Source organism: Panthera pardus, unplaced genomic scaffold (assembly GCF_024362965.1).
Source record: "Panthera pardus isolate Hobbes unplaced genomic scaffold, ASM2436296v1 HiC_scaffold_22, whole genome shotgun sequence".
Classification (NCBI taxonomy): Eukaryota; Metazoa; Chordata; class Mammalia; order Carnivora; family Felidae; genus Panthera; species Panthera pardus.
Window position 1 is genome coordinate 72,875,420 of NW_026526788.1, and position 20,648 is coordinate 72,896,067.

Consider the following 20,648-nt stretch of genomic DNA (forward strand, 5'->3'; position numbering starts at 1 on the left):
AATTAACCTCTGTGGTCTGTGTACTAGGTTGGGGGTGGGGCAGAGAAGAGGCCGCAGAAGAGTCTCTGAAGACCATGGGGGAGGGGAAGGGGGGAAAAAAGTTACAGAGAGGGAGGGAGGCAAACCATAAGAGACTCTTAAAAACTGAGAACAAACTGAGGGTTGGTGGGGGGTGGGAGGGAGGGGAAAGTGGGTGATGGGCATTGAGGAGGGCACCTGTGGGCATGAGCACTGGGTGTCGTATGGAAACCAATCTGACAATCAATTTCATATTTAAAAAAAAAAAGAGAGAGAGAGACACCACAGCAGCTGTGAGCCCACCAGGCCAACTTTCGGCTCTCCCTAGGTCACAGAAAGACCTAGGAGCCATAAGTGACCTAGGACAAATCACTTCTCTTTGATGCTCAGCATTTGGGCCTGTGAGAGGAGACAGGTGGGTCCTCCGTGAAGTTCCTTCCAGCACTGTTAGTCTGTGGGGCTGTGATCAGAGGTTTCTTTTTAAAATCAGCCTCCAGAAAATAAAGTAGGCTTACACATTCAGTTCAATGTCACACATCTGCTTTATTCACAAAGCACAAGATTTATGCCATGAGTATAAAACTAAGAACAACTATTTTCAGGCACTGCAAAGGTCACTGATTAGCAAGACATGACCAGATATCAGCCAGATTCATTTCACTACGTTGGAAAAATATGTGAACAGTTGGGAAATATTTCCAACTATGTGAGAAAACAGCAGCCTATTATTGAAAATCCTCTACTGCCAGGAAAATAAAGTAGCCTGAACCCCCACATCCACCTTCTGGCCAAAGCACCATTCTTAGATATCCTCACGGTTGAGAATACGAGGTTCACAGCTTATGATGGGAGGAAAGAGCATGACCCACGATTAAGGATGGAATGAAATGTACAAGGTGGGCCTAACAGAGCCGGTACCTGTTCCCAGACCAACGCCCCGACTGGCGCCACAGAGCCAGGGCATGCCCAGATTGCATTTTTGTACTTTTACTTTAAAAACATTTTCATCGGGATGTGTCTACAAAAAGGTCAGTTGTTTGTTTGTTTGTTTGTCTGTTTGTTTTTTAAAGGACAGAGTTTCCTATTTCCATGAATAACCCAAAGATAGAAAAAAATAATCAGACATCAGTGGCTTCAAGAACATCCCAGATAATTTGGTCATTAAATCCAGGAGTGTAGGATTCTAACCACTGGAGCAGAGAACACCTCAAAAAACATACAATTCACATGGTGAAGTATATCCTCCATCAGTGATCCAAAGGGTTTAGAATAGCTAAGGCAATCACAGGACCACAACTTTAACACCCAACCAAATGAACAAATATTTATGGGATTACACCACCAATGCCCAGAAGTTTTAGCGGCACTCTGTGACGCTCTAAATAAGAATTAACGGACCATTTTATTGAAGCCGAGAACAATTCTTGAGAATTAGCCCATAAAATAGCCGAATAGATACATGTAAAGATAACAGACCTTTTATAAAGAATTTCATTTTCAACAGAAAAGACTGGAGTGACCATAGAATGAAGTCCTATGCACACCAGCTCCTCCTCAGCCTCTACCACACAAAACCCAACCAATGGGTATAAACTAAATTTGTCCTCAGTTATGAAAAATCAACAAAATGACCCCCTCCTTTTTTAACAGAAAGCAACAAAACTAAGAGAGTCTAAAAATATGCACTTATGCATTGGGTAGTCTATGGTTGTGGTCCCAAATCTTATTACTGTATCTAATATTCTTTCAAAAACTAAATATATTTTACTGAGAGATTTTCGTTTACTTGACATTTAAAAGTATCTGCAGACGAAGTAGAAAAATCAAAACTGATTTACCACTCTTTTCTTGATGACCTACTTTACAGACGTACAAACAATAAAAGGCTTATAAAACCATGATCTCATATTGACATTAAGAATTTTTTTTCTATTTCAAACATTAGATAACAGCTTTGAAGCTTTTAAAAAATACCGATACTACTCTTCCATTTTCTGACCAATAGAATCCAGATGAAACACCACAGACTCCCAACTACCCTTCATCTATCATGACTTAATGGAAACCAAAGAAAATATGCTTTCTTGTGACCATGTGCAACTTACAAAAATAAAGCCAGGTAGAGGGAATGCAGAGGAAAAGTATAGGAAGAATTCAACCACTTGGCAACGGGAAGGGGGCTCCTGGGGGATAGGGGATTAATGCAGAGAAAAACATTTACTTATATTTTTATTTCTTTGAAGATAAAAAACCAAGCTCACTGCCCTAAATAAGATTTACATACATACACACACAAACCCCATAGTGAATACACATGTAACCAACCCTAACCTCAGCGAAACTGGCAAAAATTGAAGTGACCTATATTATTCAGCTACTTCTTCTCTGGCAATGCTAAAGGGTCACAGAGAAAGCCTTCTCTTTGTTTCAGAACTGGCTCACTGGGAATTTTTGAAGTGAGTCACACAGCTCAAGTGATTTGATGATACAGATCCTCCAAAGCTTGAAGTAACCCAGTACAAAAGTAGATATTAACTTGACCAATGCTCTGCCATCTGAAAGACATCCACAGCTTAGGAAGACTTCATCTCTTGGGTTTACAGGTACAGTTTCTTTCACTGTACTATTAGGTCATATAACAGTAATTAAAAAGTGCAGCCAAGGGACACTGGTCTATTTGGTGACTCTCTCTGAATCTCAGATTCCTCATCTGAAGAATGAGAACAATCATCATACATCTTTCTTATAGTGTTGTGATTAGGAGTCAGCGTAAGATGTAAGAGTACCTTAGGTATATTATGTGTTCATTACATGTTAGCCATGGTTATTCTTAGGGATACAGCAAAGTATATCAAATCCTGCAACCCCCACCCTCCACCAAATAAAAGGAGGAGAAAGGGAAATAACAATCAATGGTACTGTGTTGTAGTTATAAAAAAAAAAGGGAAGTTGGCAAAGTGGCGGAAGCACGTCTGGGAGCTGCACTTTTCAATCCTGGCTGCACATTAGGATCACCTGTGGAGCTTTTAAATCATACAGATGCCTAGCCCCCTCTCTGCCCACCCCAACCCAAGATTCTAATTTAACTAGTTTAGGGTGGACCTTGGGCACCATATTTGTTTTAGAAAGTGAGCACCCCAGGTGATTCTAATGTGCAGCCAGGGAGGGGAATCGTTACATAAGAGTACAGAATGGAAGAAAAAGGGGGATGTGGAGAAAACAAGGAGAATCTCAGGCAGAGCACGTGTTTCAAGAATCATGCTGGTTTTCTATTTCCCAACTCCCTAATACCAAGAAAGGGAGTTTTCTCTCCAAGCTGCAAATCATGATATAGCCAGCCCAGAAAGCTGATGAAAAGACTTAGCTGTTTCAGAGGCATGACACTTAAAGTTCGTAACTACAGGCCAATAACACCTCTGGCTAGGATGGATAACAATCATGGTTTGCCTGGGACTTTCCCACTTTAGACTGAAGAGCCCTGTGTCCCTGGAAACCTCTCAGTTCCAGGCAGATTAATCACCCCATCTCAGGTATAAGCACCAGAACAGTCCTTCCAACCAATACCTTCTAGGCCTGTAGTGTCAAATACGGAGTCACTAGCTATATGTGGCTGCTTACATGTAAGTTAATTAAAATCAAATAAAACTTAAAGTTCAGTCCTTCAGTTACACTAGCGGTATTTCAAGTGCTCAACAGTTACACGTGGCCAGTGGCTATCACACTGGACAGGAGGCACAGAACATTTCCATCCCAGCAGGAAGTTCTACTAGACAGTATTATTCTGGGCATCTCTGTCCAGATACCCTATAAGCACCTCACACTCTGTATGTTAGAAAGTGAACTCATCAAACTCCCTTTTCACCAAAACTTCCTCCTTCCTGTATGCATGATGTCCTAGATGGGATCATGTACCTGGTCTTCAAGCTAGTACCTCAGAATCATCCTTGATTCCTCTCATTCTTCCACCTTCCAACAGATCATCAAAATGCTCCCATCGCCTAAAAAGTCTCTCCAATCTGTCCTTCCTCTAAAGTATCTCTCCCCTGATTCTAGTCCTCAATAATGGTAAAACCCTCTAGCTTTCCTCTATCCCAAGTTCATTCTTCACAAAGTAGATAGTTAGCATAGTAACAGAGCAACCTGGTTTACATCATTCTTGGGTTTAAAAGCACCCAATGACATTAGCTTTACAACCTGGGACATCAATTCCCACTCGTGCCATTCAGTCTTAGAGACCACCACTCAATCCATCACACCCCAAGTCCCAATGCCTCCCTGACCCCTCTAAGACCTTTCATACCCAGGTGCCTTTATAAAAAGGTTTCCTTTGCCTGCAAGGTCTTCTCCTCCTTATCTTCCCTATGTGCTCCTTGACAATCCAATTCAACTGTCATTTCCTGTAAGAAACTCTCCCCACATAACTAAGACAAAAAATCAACATGTGTATTTATAATATACTACCAGAACACACTGTTCATGTATCTCTACTAGAGCATCTATGTATAACGTTACAAATTATCTGAACATAAGCCTGTTTTCTTGTCTTCTCTCCCATTCGATTCATTGCTATAGACCTCACACCCAACAGAATATGAAGCAGAGTTGGTACCTATGTTGACTGAAAGGCTGGTTCATAGAAGTCTGGGATGTGGAGCAATTAAGCCAAATACCAACATCCCCATCTTTTTTAAATGTTTACTTATTTATTTGAGAGAGAGAGAGAGAGCACGCACGTGAGCGGGGGAAGGGCAAAGAGAGACAGAGGGAGTCAGCAGATCCAAAGCAGGCTCTGTGCTGACAGCAGAGAGCCCAACACGGGGCTCAAAGTCACGAACTGCAAGATCGTGACCCAAGCCAAAGTCAGACACTTAACCAACTGAGCCATCCAGGTGCCCCTAACGTCCCCATTTTAAAAATGAAGATACACTGGGCACCTGGATGGCTCAGCTGGTTAAACATTTGACAATTGATTTAGGCTCAGGTCATGATCTCACTGTTCATGAGTTCCAGCATGGAGCTTGCTTGCGATCCTCTCTCTCTCTCTCTCTCTCAATAAATAAACTTAAAAAAATAAAAATAAATAAAAATGAAGATACAAATGCACAGAGAAGTCAAATCCTGCAGTAAGAAATATTGGAGGCAGGACCAGTCTACTGATTTCCAAAGTCGTTCATGTAAAAATCATTACTGAGCATTACTGTGTGCAATGTGTTAAAACACTAGACCAGAAATAATCCTCTAGGGTGAGGACTGTGTCTTATGCATACAGATGCCCACATTCAGCACAATGCCTGACATACAGCAGGCACTTGATAAATGTGTGTTAAATTAAGGAAGAAGGAAGAATGGATCTAGTTCTTCACATGAACAACTTGTGAAAAAGCACATACTACCCTCCCCATATTAAAAGGGTCTCTTACATCACATGTTACAACAAGATACTTAATAAAAGTGAAGCTTTAAATAGCCATCAAATATACCCAGAAAGACACTGCCTCATAAGATCTTTTAATGGAGATTCTCATCCATTAAGTCTGCATCTCTGAGACTCATGGAGCCTTGAAACACCTCTTACTAATGGGGAACGAGGACATGAGTCATAAGAGATAATGTTCAATTAGGACATTATTCCCTCCTGCACACATGCCAATGGGTCCTCTCCTAGAGCCAGAGTAGAAAGAGAAGTCATTTATACCTCCCTTGTTAATTAAAGCATTAGAACAGTTGGAGAAAACACTGCTGGAAAACCTGATCAAAAAACAAAGATGACAGATTTCACATCTGAAAAGAAATCATGGCAAACCTGAAACGTATGCATTACTTGGCAGAACACACGGTTCAGTGTTAACGAATTAATGATGCTTAAGAAGTACTCTCAACGAACTATAGTAATGACTTCAAATTAACCAAGAGAAAGAGAGGAAACTGAGTATGTTTAAAATACATGCATAAGTCTGGTCTCCAGTCTGGCATGGAGCTTTGATGTCAATACTCCTGTCCTCCCAACAACAGAAAACCTCAACACACCAAAAGTCCACGACTCTTCTTAGGTCCATCAGAGAACGGAGATCACAGGGCAAACTGCTATTCCAAAAATTAGAGAGATGGGCAAGATACAGACAATCACAACTTATGGGAGCAGAAGCTGAGGTTCAGAACCTCATCACCAAACAATGCCAAGACAGGAAAACCTAAGCAGTCATTGGCAAATTGCTGAAGGCTCACTTCTCACAAGTTTGAGAGCTAAAAACTCCAGCGGGTAGGCCACTCTTAGGAGGGCCCCAACCTTTTGTGAGTTTTACACCCAGGAGGGCTACCAAGTCCTCACAGTAAACATCAGAGGAAATTTCCCTACTACTTTAGGCGGGGGAAGGGAGAAGGCGCCATGTTGAAATGTGCCCAGAGCCTTAGCAAGGCCTGCCCTTAGGAAAAATCATTTCATCAGAGCCTAAGAGACTTGGAGGAAGATAAGAGCCAACTCCAGCCCCCTCTGGCATGCCTGTCTTACCTAAGGAGAAAAAAACAAAACTGAGAAGCACAAGTGAAAGTCGCAGCCCAAGGGGACAGGCGCACCGAGACCCTGAGACCTTATCACAGGACCATCGGAGGCTTCCCCTCCCCCGTACCCTACCCCGTGAATATTTAGAGCAGAGTTGTTCCTAAGTGCCAAACCCTGGAAGCAACGACCATGTTTACCCACAGGTGAATGGATAAACAAACTATGGTACACCCATACAAGTATTATTTGGTGATAAAAAGAAATATCAAGTCACAAAAAGACACAGGGGAACCACTATACGTGCATATTGCCCAGTGAAAGAAGTCAATATAAAAAGGCCATGGACTATATGATTCCAGCTCTATGACATTCTGAGGAAAGCAAAACTATGAAGCCAGTAAAAAGATCAGGAGTTCTGCCAAGAGTTCAGGGGTAAGGAGGGAGTGATGAACAAGTAGACCAGAGGAAATATTTGGAGGAGTGATACTTCTGTACGATAACGTGATGGTGGGTATATGTCATACATCTGTCGAAACCCATAGGACATATAACATAAAGAATTAACCCCCATATAAACTATGGACTCCAGTGAATAATACCGGGTCAATACAGCTCATCAATTCTAAGAAATGCACCACACTAACTCAAAATGATAGTAACAGAGAAAACTGGGGGTGAGGGAAGGTGGGGGCTATGTGGAAATTCTCTGTACTTTCTGCTAAGGTTTTCTGTAAACCTAATATATATACGTGTGTGTGTATACATACCGCCTGTGTGTGTGTGTGTATATATATATATATATATATATATATATATATATATATACACACATATCACAATCATACTCTGATTTGTGCCCTACAGGATTCGAGATAGAATCAAGTCACTGAAAGGATCCTAATATATTAATGTTTGTTGTGCCATATAAAAATTCCAGAACTCGTGCTTTAATACTTAAAATATTTAATATTCAGCACGGTAAGCAGACAAGAATGAAAGTCATGTTCCTCCTGGATTTTAAAGCCAAACGTTGTTGTATAACAGAATAAAATCTACAGGACAACAAAGTTTAAAATATACCTACTTTTTGGGATCCACTTTTGAAAATTTTTCCCACAGCTGTACTTACAGGTATACGAGGATGTAAGCAGCATCTTTATTTTAATAAACTTTAATTTTGTAAACTTTAGATTTACAACAAAATCGTAAAGAGAGTACAGAGAGCTCCCATATGCCCCACACCCAGTTTCTCCTATTATTAACATCTTACATTAGTATTGCACATTGATTACCGCCAACGGACCAATACTGACACATTATGAAGGAAAGTCCATACTTCAACTATATTTCCTTAGTTTTTACCTAATGTTCTGTTTTTCTTCCAGGATTCCATTCAGGTACCCTGTTACGTTTAGTTGTCATGTCTCCTTAGACACCTCTGGGCTGTGACAGTTTCATACACTTATCTATAAATATTTCCATATGTAATCATCTATATCTAGATTGAGCAAAACATGAATCCATACTGATGTCTAGTATCTATTGCCCAAAGCATTATTTTTAATAGCAAAGACACAGAAACACAGAGATGTCCATCGAGAGGACATTATAGGGGGAAATCTGGAGAGTGCAACACTATCCAAATCAATTTTTAAAGATTCAATTCTATATGTACTGATAGGAATTCCATAATACATATTAAGTGATTAACTACATATGTGTGTTCACGCGCACAGTTTTCGAGAGGAAACACAACAAAAAGTTAACAGTAACTCTGAGGAATGGGAAGGGGGTGAGAGCGTGTATGACCAATGGGACGGCACTGCCCTCAAAGAGGAACACAATGTTAGGTATCACAGTGGTCTGCGGCCTCCAAAGGATCACAGCACATTAAATGATGTACAGTATGGGGCGCCTGGGTGGCTCAGTCAGTTGAGCGTCTGACTTCGGCTCAGGTCATGATCTCGCAGTCTGTTGAGTTCGAGCCCCACATCGGGCTCTGTGCTGACAGCTCGGAGCCTGGGGTCTGCTTTGGATTCTGTGTCTCCCTCTCTCTCTGCTCCTCCCCTGCTCACACTCTCTCTCCCCAAAATAAATAAAGATTAAAAAAAATTTTTTAAAAGATGTACAGTATATCCACGGTATTAAAATTTCATGGGGAGAAGAACAGTTGGGGGGAAAATGTCTAAAAAGACTCCTTAGGAGAGTAGAATGAAATAAAGATTAAGAAACAATGAATCAGAGGGAAGAGTTCATTGCACTTTTCATGCTATATGCTTATTTTTTCCTAAATAAGCAGATGTTTATTTTTAATTCAATTTAAAACAAAAGTAAGATTGAATGACCCAGCAGACATCTTACATGAATGATGAAATTCTGACTGCAAGACGTAATTGTTCAGCCCGTGATGAGCGTCCATCTCATGGAGGGTTGCCCATTTGGTGCCTCTGAGATGGTAGTTCACAAACTTTAGGAGGAAACTGCATTTTTAGGGTTTACAGCCAACGCCGAATGTCCCCCAAAGTCTAAAATACTTACTATCTGGCCATTTACACAAAAAGTCCGTTGACCTCGGATCCACAGTATGTTCGCTTAAAAACTTTTTTTGGGTGCATTCATACAGTGGAATACTATTCAGCAATGCAAATAAATGAACTACAACCACACACAATGCTGATAAATCCCACATGTAATGAGCGAAAGAAGACACAGCAAATAATGCATCCTGTATGATTCCATTTAGCTAATCTTCAGAGACTGGCAGAACTTACCTTTGGAGACACAAATAGCATCGGGGAAAGGCAGGTAAGAAGGATTGGGAGGTGATGAAGGGGTTTCTGGAAATGTTCTGATTTAAGTGTTGTTAGAAGCACTTTTTTTTTTTTTCCAATAACTCATTGAGATGCTCATTCCTATTTCGTGCACTTTTCTCAATCTAGGTTGTATTTTGTTGTGAAAGCAAAACATCCTAAGTGTCGATTTTACAAAAAACATACCCAGATGAAGAAAAATAAATTTACCAGGCCTCTTTTCATCAATAAGTAAGAAAGTGCATATGTACCCCCATTATTCAGAGACCGGTGGCCCCCCAGACCACACTTGTAAAAATAGTGACGTGAAGCCAAGTTTGCACTTGGTACCATGGCAACCGTTTAATCCCAAACTGCTTTCTACTGACTGACTTTGTGTGTATCCAAGACCGACAATGCTTCAGCTTTTCCTGACTGATACAGTCACGGCAGTAGGCAATCCTTTGGGCCCCTTTTGTCGAAATAATGCTCTAGCTACTTTGTGGCCTAGAAGTCAAGGCAACGCTGGGAGCCTCTTTAATGACTAACTCAGCTCTAAGACTAAGCCTGGCTAAATTCCCATCAGAACCTTAAGCACTATCGCTATAGTCTTGGAGAAAATGATAGCTAACTCTAAAGATGAAATGTTACCTTGCTTTAAAGCCCATTATCTTACTTTCCGATAGTGTTTTCAGTCTGCTTGGCGTGGTTGTGGTCTCACATCGTAACATCATTAACTGTTGGGTATGATCACACCCTTCAAAACTTCCTCGCCAGGTTCCAAATGACATGGCATTACTACCCTGACCGGTGTAGCGGACGTCTGTTGTGTCTGCCCAACTTGCAACCCGCCCCCCTTTCTGGTAGTGGTACACCATTCTTGTTTGGACAACCACTCCGATCCACTGGCCTTTGTGGGGGCTGCCAATCAAGGTGCCCTGCCCTGCCCTGCCCTGCCCAGAGGACTTAAACCTGTGACCCAACCTCTGCCAACTAGACACTCTTCCTGGAATTCACATGCCTACCACCATCTCGAGGCTAGGAACTCCTCACCAGCAGGGACAAGGTTTTATTCATCTCTCCAACTCTGATGCCTAGCACAGTGCCTGGCTATGAATATTCAATGCGCGTGGGACGAATAAATTACGGAGGAAATCATGTACCTTAAACAAATGCTGAGCTAAGTCGATCATTTCCCAGCAGAATTCTGGAGGGAGAGCAAATCGTACGATGTTTTGTAAGGGAAATGTCCACTTTAGTAGCTAAGAAATATGCATCGGAAATAGTATCCCAAGTTGCCATTTGTCAGTGCATTAAAGATGTCAATCAGTCCAATAAAATAAAGCTCCAGAAAGGACAAAAAGAGAATTACCTCATTACCTCAACATCTGCTTGAACATAAGCAATCACACACTGGCTAATTTTTTTCAAGGGACATAATATAACTTTCTAGAAAGACATAATATAGCTAATTATACCATTCACTAGAAGGGAACATACAATGTTTTGAAGTAATTCAGAAGTGGGTGTGATTTATAAGACATAGAGCCGAGGGAATGGTAAGTATAAATTAGAGATTGTTCGTATTATGACAGACTCCGTCATTACATTTCACAACTTTTGTCAAAAGCAACCTTATTCACCACACCACCGCAGGCTTCACATTAGGGAAGGCTGGGTCAGTTCTGCCATTCAGAGTAGATAGGAATCTTCTTTCTGAACATACTCCCGAGGAACGGGTTCAAATTTTTGACTAAAAATTCACTAACGAAGAAATGAGATGAGGAAGCCAATAACCCTGTAAAAAGATTGCAAACCTCACTAAGAACCTCACTTAATTTTTCTAACGGTGCCATGTTTGTTCATCAGACTGGCGAAAATGAAGAAACTCATCAGACTGTCACAATTAGTAAAGACCGAGGTTGGTCAACGGTGACAAGTCGGGGGGGGGGGGATGGACACTGCCGGTGGGGGGGGCCAGGTGAACTGGTACAACCGTTTTTGGGGGCACCTTGATGACGCCCAGCAAAACTCTATGTCTACCACGGGGCCCCTGGGTGGCTCAGTCAGTTGAGCATCCGACTTTGGCTCAGGTCACGATCTCACAGCTCGTGGGTTCGAGCCCCGCATCGGGCTCTGTGCTGACAGCTCAGGGCCTGGAGCCTGCTTCACATTCTGTGGGTCCCTCTCTCTCTTGCCCCTCCCCCACTCACAATCTGTCTCCCTCGCTCTCAAAAATAAATAAACATTAAAAAACAAAAACTTTACTTGCCCTCTGATCCAACAATTCCATTTCTAAGAATCTATCCTATAAAAACAATGTGTAATTGCACACATCTGTGTGGTTATTTGATTCATAACTGTCTACTAGACAGTAAACCTGGTGGAGAGCAAGGACTGTCTGTTTGGTTCACTATCTACCCCGAGGGCCTCCCACTTGGGCCTCATTCATGGTAGGTACTTGGTAAGTATTTGTTAAAGGAATACATGAATATGTTTACACAGGGTTGAAAAAGGAAACTAGAGTGTTCATCAGTAATGGTTTTTCTTGTCCGCATTAAATAGGAGTAGTGGAATTATTCACCATGTTAACAGGGATTAAAAATATATTGTCTATTTTCAAAAATAAATCACACATACCATCAGCTTACCAGATTAATGATCTTAGGGGCAAGAGCCCAAACACCTAGTTGCCTGTTCATCTACTTCAAACTCCCATCTTCCCAATTAATTCCATGGGTCAAACAGCAGTTAAATGCCCTTGAAATAAGTCCTTTGTTATCACAGTCTATGATCCTATGACAAATAAATGCTCTGGTGTTGAGATGGGCTGAAAAAAATCCCAACACCCATGTAACCAGACTCAATCCTAAAAAAAAACAAGTGCACCTTTTAAGACACACAAATTCCAAAGCCTAACTGTTCTGCCTTTGATACGCCCATCATCAAGGAAACACATCCTCTAAAAATACCAAACCATAGATTTGTTTTCCAATATCTGAGAAAGAGCCAAAAACTTAAGAATCCTCCCTTTTTCTCGGCTCTCAAATCCAACACAGAGATAGAGAATGTACTCCCAAATCAAATATAAACAACTTGTGGATTTTCCGCATTGTTAATCTACCCTTGAAATTATACTCAGAATAAAAAGGAGTGAAGTTTTTTTATTGCATCATTATTTGAAAACCAACCATCCATCAAGAGCTCTGATGTCCAACCGACAGATATTACCAATGATGAAAGCTCCAACTGTCTAGAATACCAAGTACTATGTTACTGGGGGAAGAGCGCTATTAGAAATAAAATACTAACAGAATCCAGCCCCTCAACTAAGCCACTTGAGAAATGTCAGATAAGGGCATTTCACCCACCCACTGGATTCACCAAAGCTTGTGACTTTATGAACTAAGGCTAATTTAGGATGGGAGTCGAAGGTACTGGGAAAGGCCATTAACATTTATCCAACGGTTTCTAGACGCTAGATACAACAAAGGAAATGGGTTCTGTCCATTTCAGTGAGGTAATAATTTCCCCAAGATCACAGGATTGGTAAACAATCGTGCTGAGATTTGTTTCCAGGAGTGTGAATTCCAGAGGGGTCCACACACCCTTAAGAATGGTATGTCTGTGGTTTCCAAAGAGCAACAGGTGCACAGAACTGGGCAGAGCCCAATAAAATCATCTGGTTTAGCCCATGCCTTTAGTCAGGTAAGGCATTATCACCGCAAGACCCATGGAAGGGAAGAGCCTTGTCAAGTTGAGCCAACAGAAATGAAAGAGTTGAGAGTGAACAGCAGGATTAGCCCCAGAGCAGGCCCCCTTCCACTATGTGGCCATGTCACCAAGTGATTCAGAAAAGCACAAGTTCCTACACGTTTTTACTTCCTAAATCTGTGCGGTTCCTCGCTTTCTTGACCCACATTCTCGGGCCACCTTCGAGCCGGATAATAACAGTAATTGTAAACGTAAAGAGTGTTGAACTCACACTTGATCGCTAATTTGGCTTTGTGGCCAAGTGCAGTAAGAGGCGAAAATTATTGATTAGAACAGTTCTTTACCAGGAGGTAATCCCCAGGGGAAGTGTGGAAATGCATGCACAGGGCCTGGCTCTCCTGACCAGAGCCAAGTCTGAATTCAGGAAGCCCAACACAGGCAGGGTGTTGGCTCACTGACTAATAAACTGCTAAAAATGGTAAGTGGTCAAACGCATCGGGGCCTGGAATTGTGGCTGGGGAAGGAAAGAGGAACTAGCCCGAAGGGGGCTGAAAAGCAGGGAAGGCTGCGTAGCGGCAGCGCGGCAGGCCTCCCAGCGCCAATGTGCAAGGGTGGGGCCGAGGCTGGGGAGCGGGGCCCGCGGAGCTGCCCAAACCGCCTCCTCCCGAGACGTCCGGCCCACCCGCTTCTCCCGCGTGTGAGGGAGGTGGTGCCGCGTCCGCCCCAAATCTCGGCCCCTTCCCCCGACCCCAGAGGGCCGGGGAGCGCTGCCCGCACCGCCGGGCCCGACACGCGCTCTTGACCCTCGGCCCCGGGCTCTCCCTAGGCGCGCGGGACGCGGAGGACGCTCCCGCACGGGTGATGGGGCTACGGGGTGAGCGCGGCAGCCGCGACACCGCCCACCCGGCCTGCCGCAGCCGCGACCCGGCGCCCGGGAGCCGTCCCCGCCCACGGGCCGCGGCTGCCCGCACCTGGCGGCCGCGCGCCCGCCTACCTTGTTCCTTCAGGCTGGTGATGAGCTGCAGCTGCTTCTCCTCGTCCGAGCTGTTCATTTTGGCAGGTGGGGCCGAGAATAAAGGAAAGGAGGGAGAGGCGAGGGGTGCAGCGGGGGGGAGGGGGAGGAAAAGCAAGATGCCGGTGGCGTGCGGCTGCACTACCCGGAAGTTGGGTCTGCTCCCGCTCCTCCTCCTCCTGGCGCCGAGCGCGCGAGTGAGATCATCCCCACGCACCTACTCGGCGGCCGCCGCGGTTGCACCTGCGGGCGGGCGGTGGGGCGGGGCGGGGCGGGGAGGGCCGGGCAAGAGGTGGGGCGGCGGAGGGAGCGGCGGCCGCCCGGAACCCCAGCCGGTGCCAAGCCTTCGGCGGCCGCTGCGCCTCGCCTTCCCCCCCGCGGAGGTCGGCGCCGCAGGATGCGCAGTCGGCGGGGCGTGGGACCCGCGGGTGTGCCCTGCGGCTCGCTCCTGCACCCCTCCTCCAGCCCCAATCCCCCGGACACGGCAGGGGGACAAACCGGCCTTGGGGCTGCGGCGTCCCTGGAGACAGCACTTTGAACGCTACCGCTGGCCGTCCCCCGCGAGCCACCGAGGGAGAGCGGGATGTGGTGGGCACTAAAACAACCCAGGCTTTTTCGACTCCGTTCTCATCCAGTAGAGTCTGGGGGCGGTGTGGGAAATCGGGTGCCCGCAGGGGCAAGCTCAGTGTGCACGTTTTGCACCTTGAAAAACAGGCAGGGACTGAAACCGGCCCGGTAAGGGAATGCCTCCGGAGTAGAGGACGTAGTAGTCACTTGACGGTGACCACGGCCCAAGCGGCTTCCTCCAGCTGCTCGGGGGTTTGGGAAGTGGTCAGAACGTGGGCCCTGCAGCACGTGGATCGCGAGGCCTCGCGGAGCATCTGCTCTGCGGTGGCAGGACCTTGCGCTTAAGGACGCTGACACTGCGGTCAGAATGGCGGAGGCCACACAGAGCTGGCAGAGTGAAGCCTGGCATTTGTCCCACGTCACTGTCCTCTGCACTGTTTAAACCCGGCTCTGGCTTAGACCTTGGCCAGAAGGGGTGTGGCAGGCCTGTCACATTTCAGAATGGCCCTCCCCAAACCCCAGTTGCTGGTTAGTCTTTGGTCAAAGTCTTCTGACCTCTTTGAACCTCATCTGCAGAATGGGAATGATACCAATACCTACTCTCCAAGAAAATACAAAACAAATCTAGAATTTGACCTACACTAGGTGTTCTTTTTTTCTGTTTCCAAATTAAGTTTACAGGTCAGGAGAAAGGGGTTGGGGTGTTAATTTTAAGCTAAAAGAGGCACAGTTCTTTTACATTCATCATTAAGCATCCAGAATAAATCCAAAATGAATTAGACTGCACATCTGGTTTTTCTCACCAACTCACAACTCACTGTGCTCAAACCAGCACAGTGCTTTTGCTCAATACTCACCTGCAAATGTCCCACTCTATTTACCAAGGGATCTCTCTGTGATAGGTGGGGGAGGGGGAGGGGAGCTACTGTTAACTGATCTGTCTGATACTTCTACTAAAGTCTAACTCAAACTCTGAAAAAAATGATAGCTCTGCTTTCTCTTCTTCTAAAAAGCTGATATAACATTTTAGGATGGGTAATTTAGTGGCAGAATGATCTAAGAGGGCAGCACAGTATTTTTAAATGAGAGTGAATTGGAACTTTGAAAACTTACAGATAATTTTGGTATGGCGTCTTATTATTCAATCCTTTCCCTAGGTTTTCATGAGATAGTTGAAAACACTTGCAGATCAACTGTCATGAAAATCCACAAGAGATTAACCAAAGGGCTTTTGCCCTGAGATTACCTGAGGTTATGTCTTAAATCTTCAAAATTTAAAGTCCCAAGGGGGTCCCTGGGTGGCTCAGTCAGTTAAGCGTTCAACTTTGGCTCAGGTCATATCAATACGGTTTGTGAGTTCCAGCCCCTTGTCGGGCTCTGTGCTGACACCTCACAGCCTAGAGCCTGCTTTGGATTCTGTATCTCCCTCCCTCCCTCCCCCCTACCTCTGTCTCTCTCTCTCACTGGAGAATAAATAAACTTAAAAAAAAATTTTTTTGGAAAGTCCCAGGAAACATGAGACAATTCAGATTCAACTACAAGAGCATATGAATGATATGTGCTGCCACCAGGTATTTTGTATAGAGAAATCATTTCTTTCCAGAAAAAAAATCAAGAGATTTGAGCAACAAATCATGGCCACCTGGCTTTTGTAAAGCAGCCAGGAAACCCAGTAAACCTGATCAGTCACCCTGAGTGCTGGACAATGCCCAGAGGCCTCCTCCAAAACTAAGTAATCAAAAATATTCAACCAAATATCAGCATTGTGCCTATTAAATATTTGAGTTAGTTCACAAAGTTCCATTATTTTAATGGCTGATATAATAATCTCCAATTATACAGTAATTAGGTATCACTTTTGGAGTTTAAGAATGAGTTGATTAATTATCAAATCTATAATCAAATTGAGTGCTTTGGTCCCAAGCTGAATCTGAAGCCCCTTGAAATCAATCCTGTTTACCTTCCTTGGAATTAAAATAGCCTCCTGAAATACAATATGGTATTATCTTCAGGGCATGGAATGAATTATTAGGATGGCTATTAGAGTCAATTATTGGGATTCAGATCTCCCATTACACTATGGTTTATTTATATGATATGAATATTGATGGAAAGGATAGAAGTGATATAATTAGTTTTTGTTCTGTTTAATAATGCACATAGGGATTTGTGTTGCAGGCATCACAATGGAATTATTAACCTCCATATAACATATAATTAAAAGCCTTTTAAAAATGAGCATCCGACTTTGACTCAGGTCATGATCTCATGACTTGTGAGTTGGAGCCCTGTATTGGGCTCTGTGCCGACAGCTCAGAGCCTGGAGCCTCTTCAGATTCTGTGTCTTTCTCTCTCTCTCTGCCCCTCCCCCACTCATGCTCTGTCTCTCTCTGTCTCTCAAAAATAAATAAACTTAAAAAAAATTTTTTTTTTAATATGAATTGGAAGGGTAGGTACCAAACTCAGGATAATGGCTGCGTCTAGGAGTAGAAAATAGAGGAACAAGCCCAGGGGTGAGGAGTGGAGTGTGAGACAGCAGTAGTCAAAAGGATTTTCTTTTTAATGCTTATTTGCATTTTCAGGAAATTAAAGTAAGTTCACATTATTTTTGTAGCCTTTTGAAATATATAGATATAGATTTGTATATAGTATATGTAAGTATATAGATATAGAGCTATAAATACATTAAAAATATAACATGAAAAATGGCTCATTTTCTTTGACGTACTAATTCCATTTTAGGTATCTATGTTAAAAGTCTTAATGTATAGAGCTACTTATTATAATATTAATCATTATCTAAAACTGATAACATTGGTGTGCTCAGTCGGTTAAGGGTTGGACTTCAGCTCAGGTCATGATCTCATGGTTTGTGAGTTCGAGCCTCATATTGGGGCTCTGTGTTGACAGCTCAGAGCCTGAAACCTGCTTTGGATTCTGTGTCTTTGTCTCTCTCTGCCCCTCCCCTGCTCGTGCTCTGTCTGTCTGTCTCTCTCTCTCTCTCAAAAATAAATAAACATTAAAAAAATTAAAAGTGATACTATTGCATATTATTTCATGACAAAAAGAAATAAAGTATTAATACATGCTATAACATGAATAAGCTTTGAAAACATTATGCTAAGTGAAAAAAGTCTATAAGAAAACACCAGGTACTATGATCCCATCTATACAGAATGTGCAGAAGAGGCAAAACCATAGAGAGAGAAATTGATCAGTGGTTGTTGAGGACTGGGTGGCATTGGGGAAAATGGGAAGTGACTGCTTAATAGGTATGGAGTTTCTTGTTAGGATGATAACATTTTTCTAAAGTTAATTGTAATGTTTGCACAACTCTATGGATATATTCAAAATTCTTAGAATTGCATGCTTTAAGTGTATACTTTGCATGGAAGAATTTCATGGTATGTGAATTACATCTCAAAAGCTGTTATAAAAAAAGATTGTCAGAGGAAGTAATGGTTTACTTCAATACACTACTTACATGACTAGTAAATTTATAAGTTTCTTATATAAGTATCTTTCATTTTTTTAAAGCTTACTACATATAATAGTTTGTTCCAGTTTTTACTGAACATTATTTCATATACATTTTATCTTGGACCAACATAAGCTACACCATTATTCAGTGCCATTCCATTATGTCAATGAACAATGAACCATTCTCAGGTTTTTAGATATTTGAGTTGTTACTAATTTGTCTCTTTATAAATAGTGCAGCAGGAATACAAGGGCAATGCTAAGGCATATCATAGTCAAACTGTTGAAAAGTAAGTATAACACTCAGGTCTTAAAAGCAGCCAAAGAAAAGTACATATTACATTCAGGAGAACAACAATAAAAGTGATGACAGACTTCTTATTGTTTAATGTTATAATCATTAAAGGATTACAACAATATTCAACACCCAACAATGTAAAGTTCACAGTATCCAGCATCTAAAAATTACAGTACACAAAGCAGAAAAATATGATTCATAAGACGTCTGTGAACAGAAACAGTCTCATAAATAACAGAGATGACAGAATTAGCAGACAAGGACCTTATAAGCATATTTTAAGTCTTATAAATATGTTTAAGATATATCAAAGATCTAAAGGGAAACATAAACAAGATGAGGAGGAAAACAGGAATTATAAAAAAAAATACTCTAATGGAACCACAAAAGATAAATACATAAAAGCTCTATGCACATCAGATAGGATTTACTGCAAATTAGATAATACAGAAGAAAAAGATCAATGATCTTGAAACGAGCATTGGAAACAATCCAATATAAAACACACAGAATGAAAAAAAGATCTTTTTGAAAAATTAAACAAGCATCACAGACCTGAAATACAATATCAAGCAGTTGAACACACATGAAATTAATGGCCCACAGGGAGATGAAATAATGGTATATGAAAAATGTTTTTAAGTGACAAAATAATGACTACAAAGATCCCAAATTTGCTGGAAGATCAATTTACAGGTTCAAGTTCAGTGGTTAATTCCATATAGGAATACCCAAAATGATTAACAACAAAGTTCCATCAGAAACTGTGGAGACCCAAGGCAATGGGATGGCATATTTAAGGCCCTAAAAGTAATAAAACTGTCAATCAAGAATTCCATATTCAGCAAGACTGTCCTTTAAAAATGAGAGAGAAATTAATTCCCAAAGAAAGAAAAGTTCAAGGAAATCATTACCACCAGACCTGTCTGACAAGGAATGCTAAAGGGAGTCCTTCAGGTTTAAATGAAAAGGAACTAGACAGTAATTCAAATCTATATGAAGAAATAAACATCTCTGGTAAAGGTAAATATATGGGCAAATACAAAAGCCATTATTATTGTATTCTTGGTTGTAACTTCACTTTTTATTTTTTATATTGTTTAAAAGATATGCATTAAAAATAATTATAAAGCTGTGTCATCACATGTTGTATAAAGATGTAATTTCTGACAATAACATAATAGGGACAGAGCTATATAGGAGCAGAGGTTTTTTTTTAAGCTATTGAAGTTAAGGTTGCATTCATTCAGATTAGAATATTATAAATTTAGGATGTGAAATATAATCCCCATAGTAACCACCAAGAAAATATCAATAGAATATATACAAAAGGAAATCATAATGGTGATCATACACACACAGAAACCCTAAACACAAAACAAGGCAGTAATGTAGGAAATGAGAGGCAAAAATGGTATAAGGCATATAAATAACAATTAGCAAAATGAAAGAAGTCATTTATCAGTAATTACTTTAAATGTAAATGTATTCGATCGTTGAATCAAAAGACAGAGATTGGCAAAATACAAATACAAGAAAAAAAATCCAACCATATGCTGTCTACAAGAGACTCACTTTAGATCCAAGGACACACATAGGGTGAAAGTAAAATGATGGGAAAAATATACTCCATGCAAATAGTAACCAAAAGAAAGCCGAGGTGGTTATACGAATATCAGACAAAACAGACTTTAAATCATAAACTATTACTAGAGACAAAGGAGGAAATTGTATCTTCACAAAGGGTCAGTTCATCAAGAATATGTAATAACTGTAAACATATATGCAGCAAACAACAGACTCCCAAAATATATGAAACAAACATTTACAGAATTAATGGGAGAAATTGACAGTTCAACTATAATAGTTGGAGGCTACAATACTTCATTTTCAATAATGAATGTAAAATCTAGATAGAAGATTAATAAGGATAGAGAGGGCTTAAACTATCAACCAAATAGATATAACAGACATATATAGAACACTCTAGCCAACAAAAGCATAATTCATATTCTTCTCAAGTGCACATAGAACATTTTCCAGGATAGATATTATGTTAAGCCACAAATTTAGTCTCCATAAATTTTAAAAGATTGAAATCATAAAAATCATACACAGTATCTTCTTCAACCACAATGGAATGTTATTAGAAATCAATAATAGAAGGAAATCAGGAAACTTCCCATAGATATTAAACAACACCCTCTTTAACAACCAAAGGTTCAAAGAAGAAATCATAAGGGGAATCAGAAAATACCTAGAGAGGATTAG

At 41.6% G+C, this 20,648-nt stretch overlaps 1 protein-coding gene and 1 long non-coding RNA gene across 4 annotated transcripts in view; one reads left to right on the plus strand and one right to left on the minus strand.

Moving 5' to 3' along the window:
* Positions 1-14,833, minus strand: part of SHTN1 (shootin 1) — a 101,003-nt gene extending 86,170 nt beyond the window's left edge. The window contains exon 1 of one of the 3 annotated variants that reach the window (XM_019459569.2): positions 14,015-14,831. Coding sequence is in view for 2 of the 3 variants with exons in the window: in XM_019459568.2 (XP_019315113.1) it covers positions 14,015-14,072 (58 nt within the window). In the remaining variant the exon portion in view is untranslated. Of the gene's footprint in view, positions 1-14,014 lie in introns of all 3 variants that reach the window. The other 2 variants (XM_019459568.2, XM_019459570.2) reach the window with 2 other exon arrangements.
* Positions 13,575-20,648, plus strand: part of LOC128779039 (uncharacterized) — a 44,626-nt gene continuing 37,552 nt past the window's right edge. The window contains exon 1 of the long non-coding RNA XR_008424962.1: positions 13,575-14,080. This is a non-coding gene — a long non-coding RNA (uncharacterized LOC128779039). The remainder of the gene's footprint in view (positions 14,081-20,648) is intronic.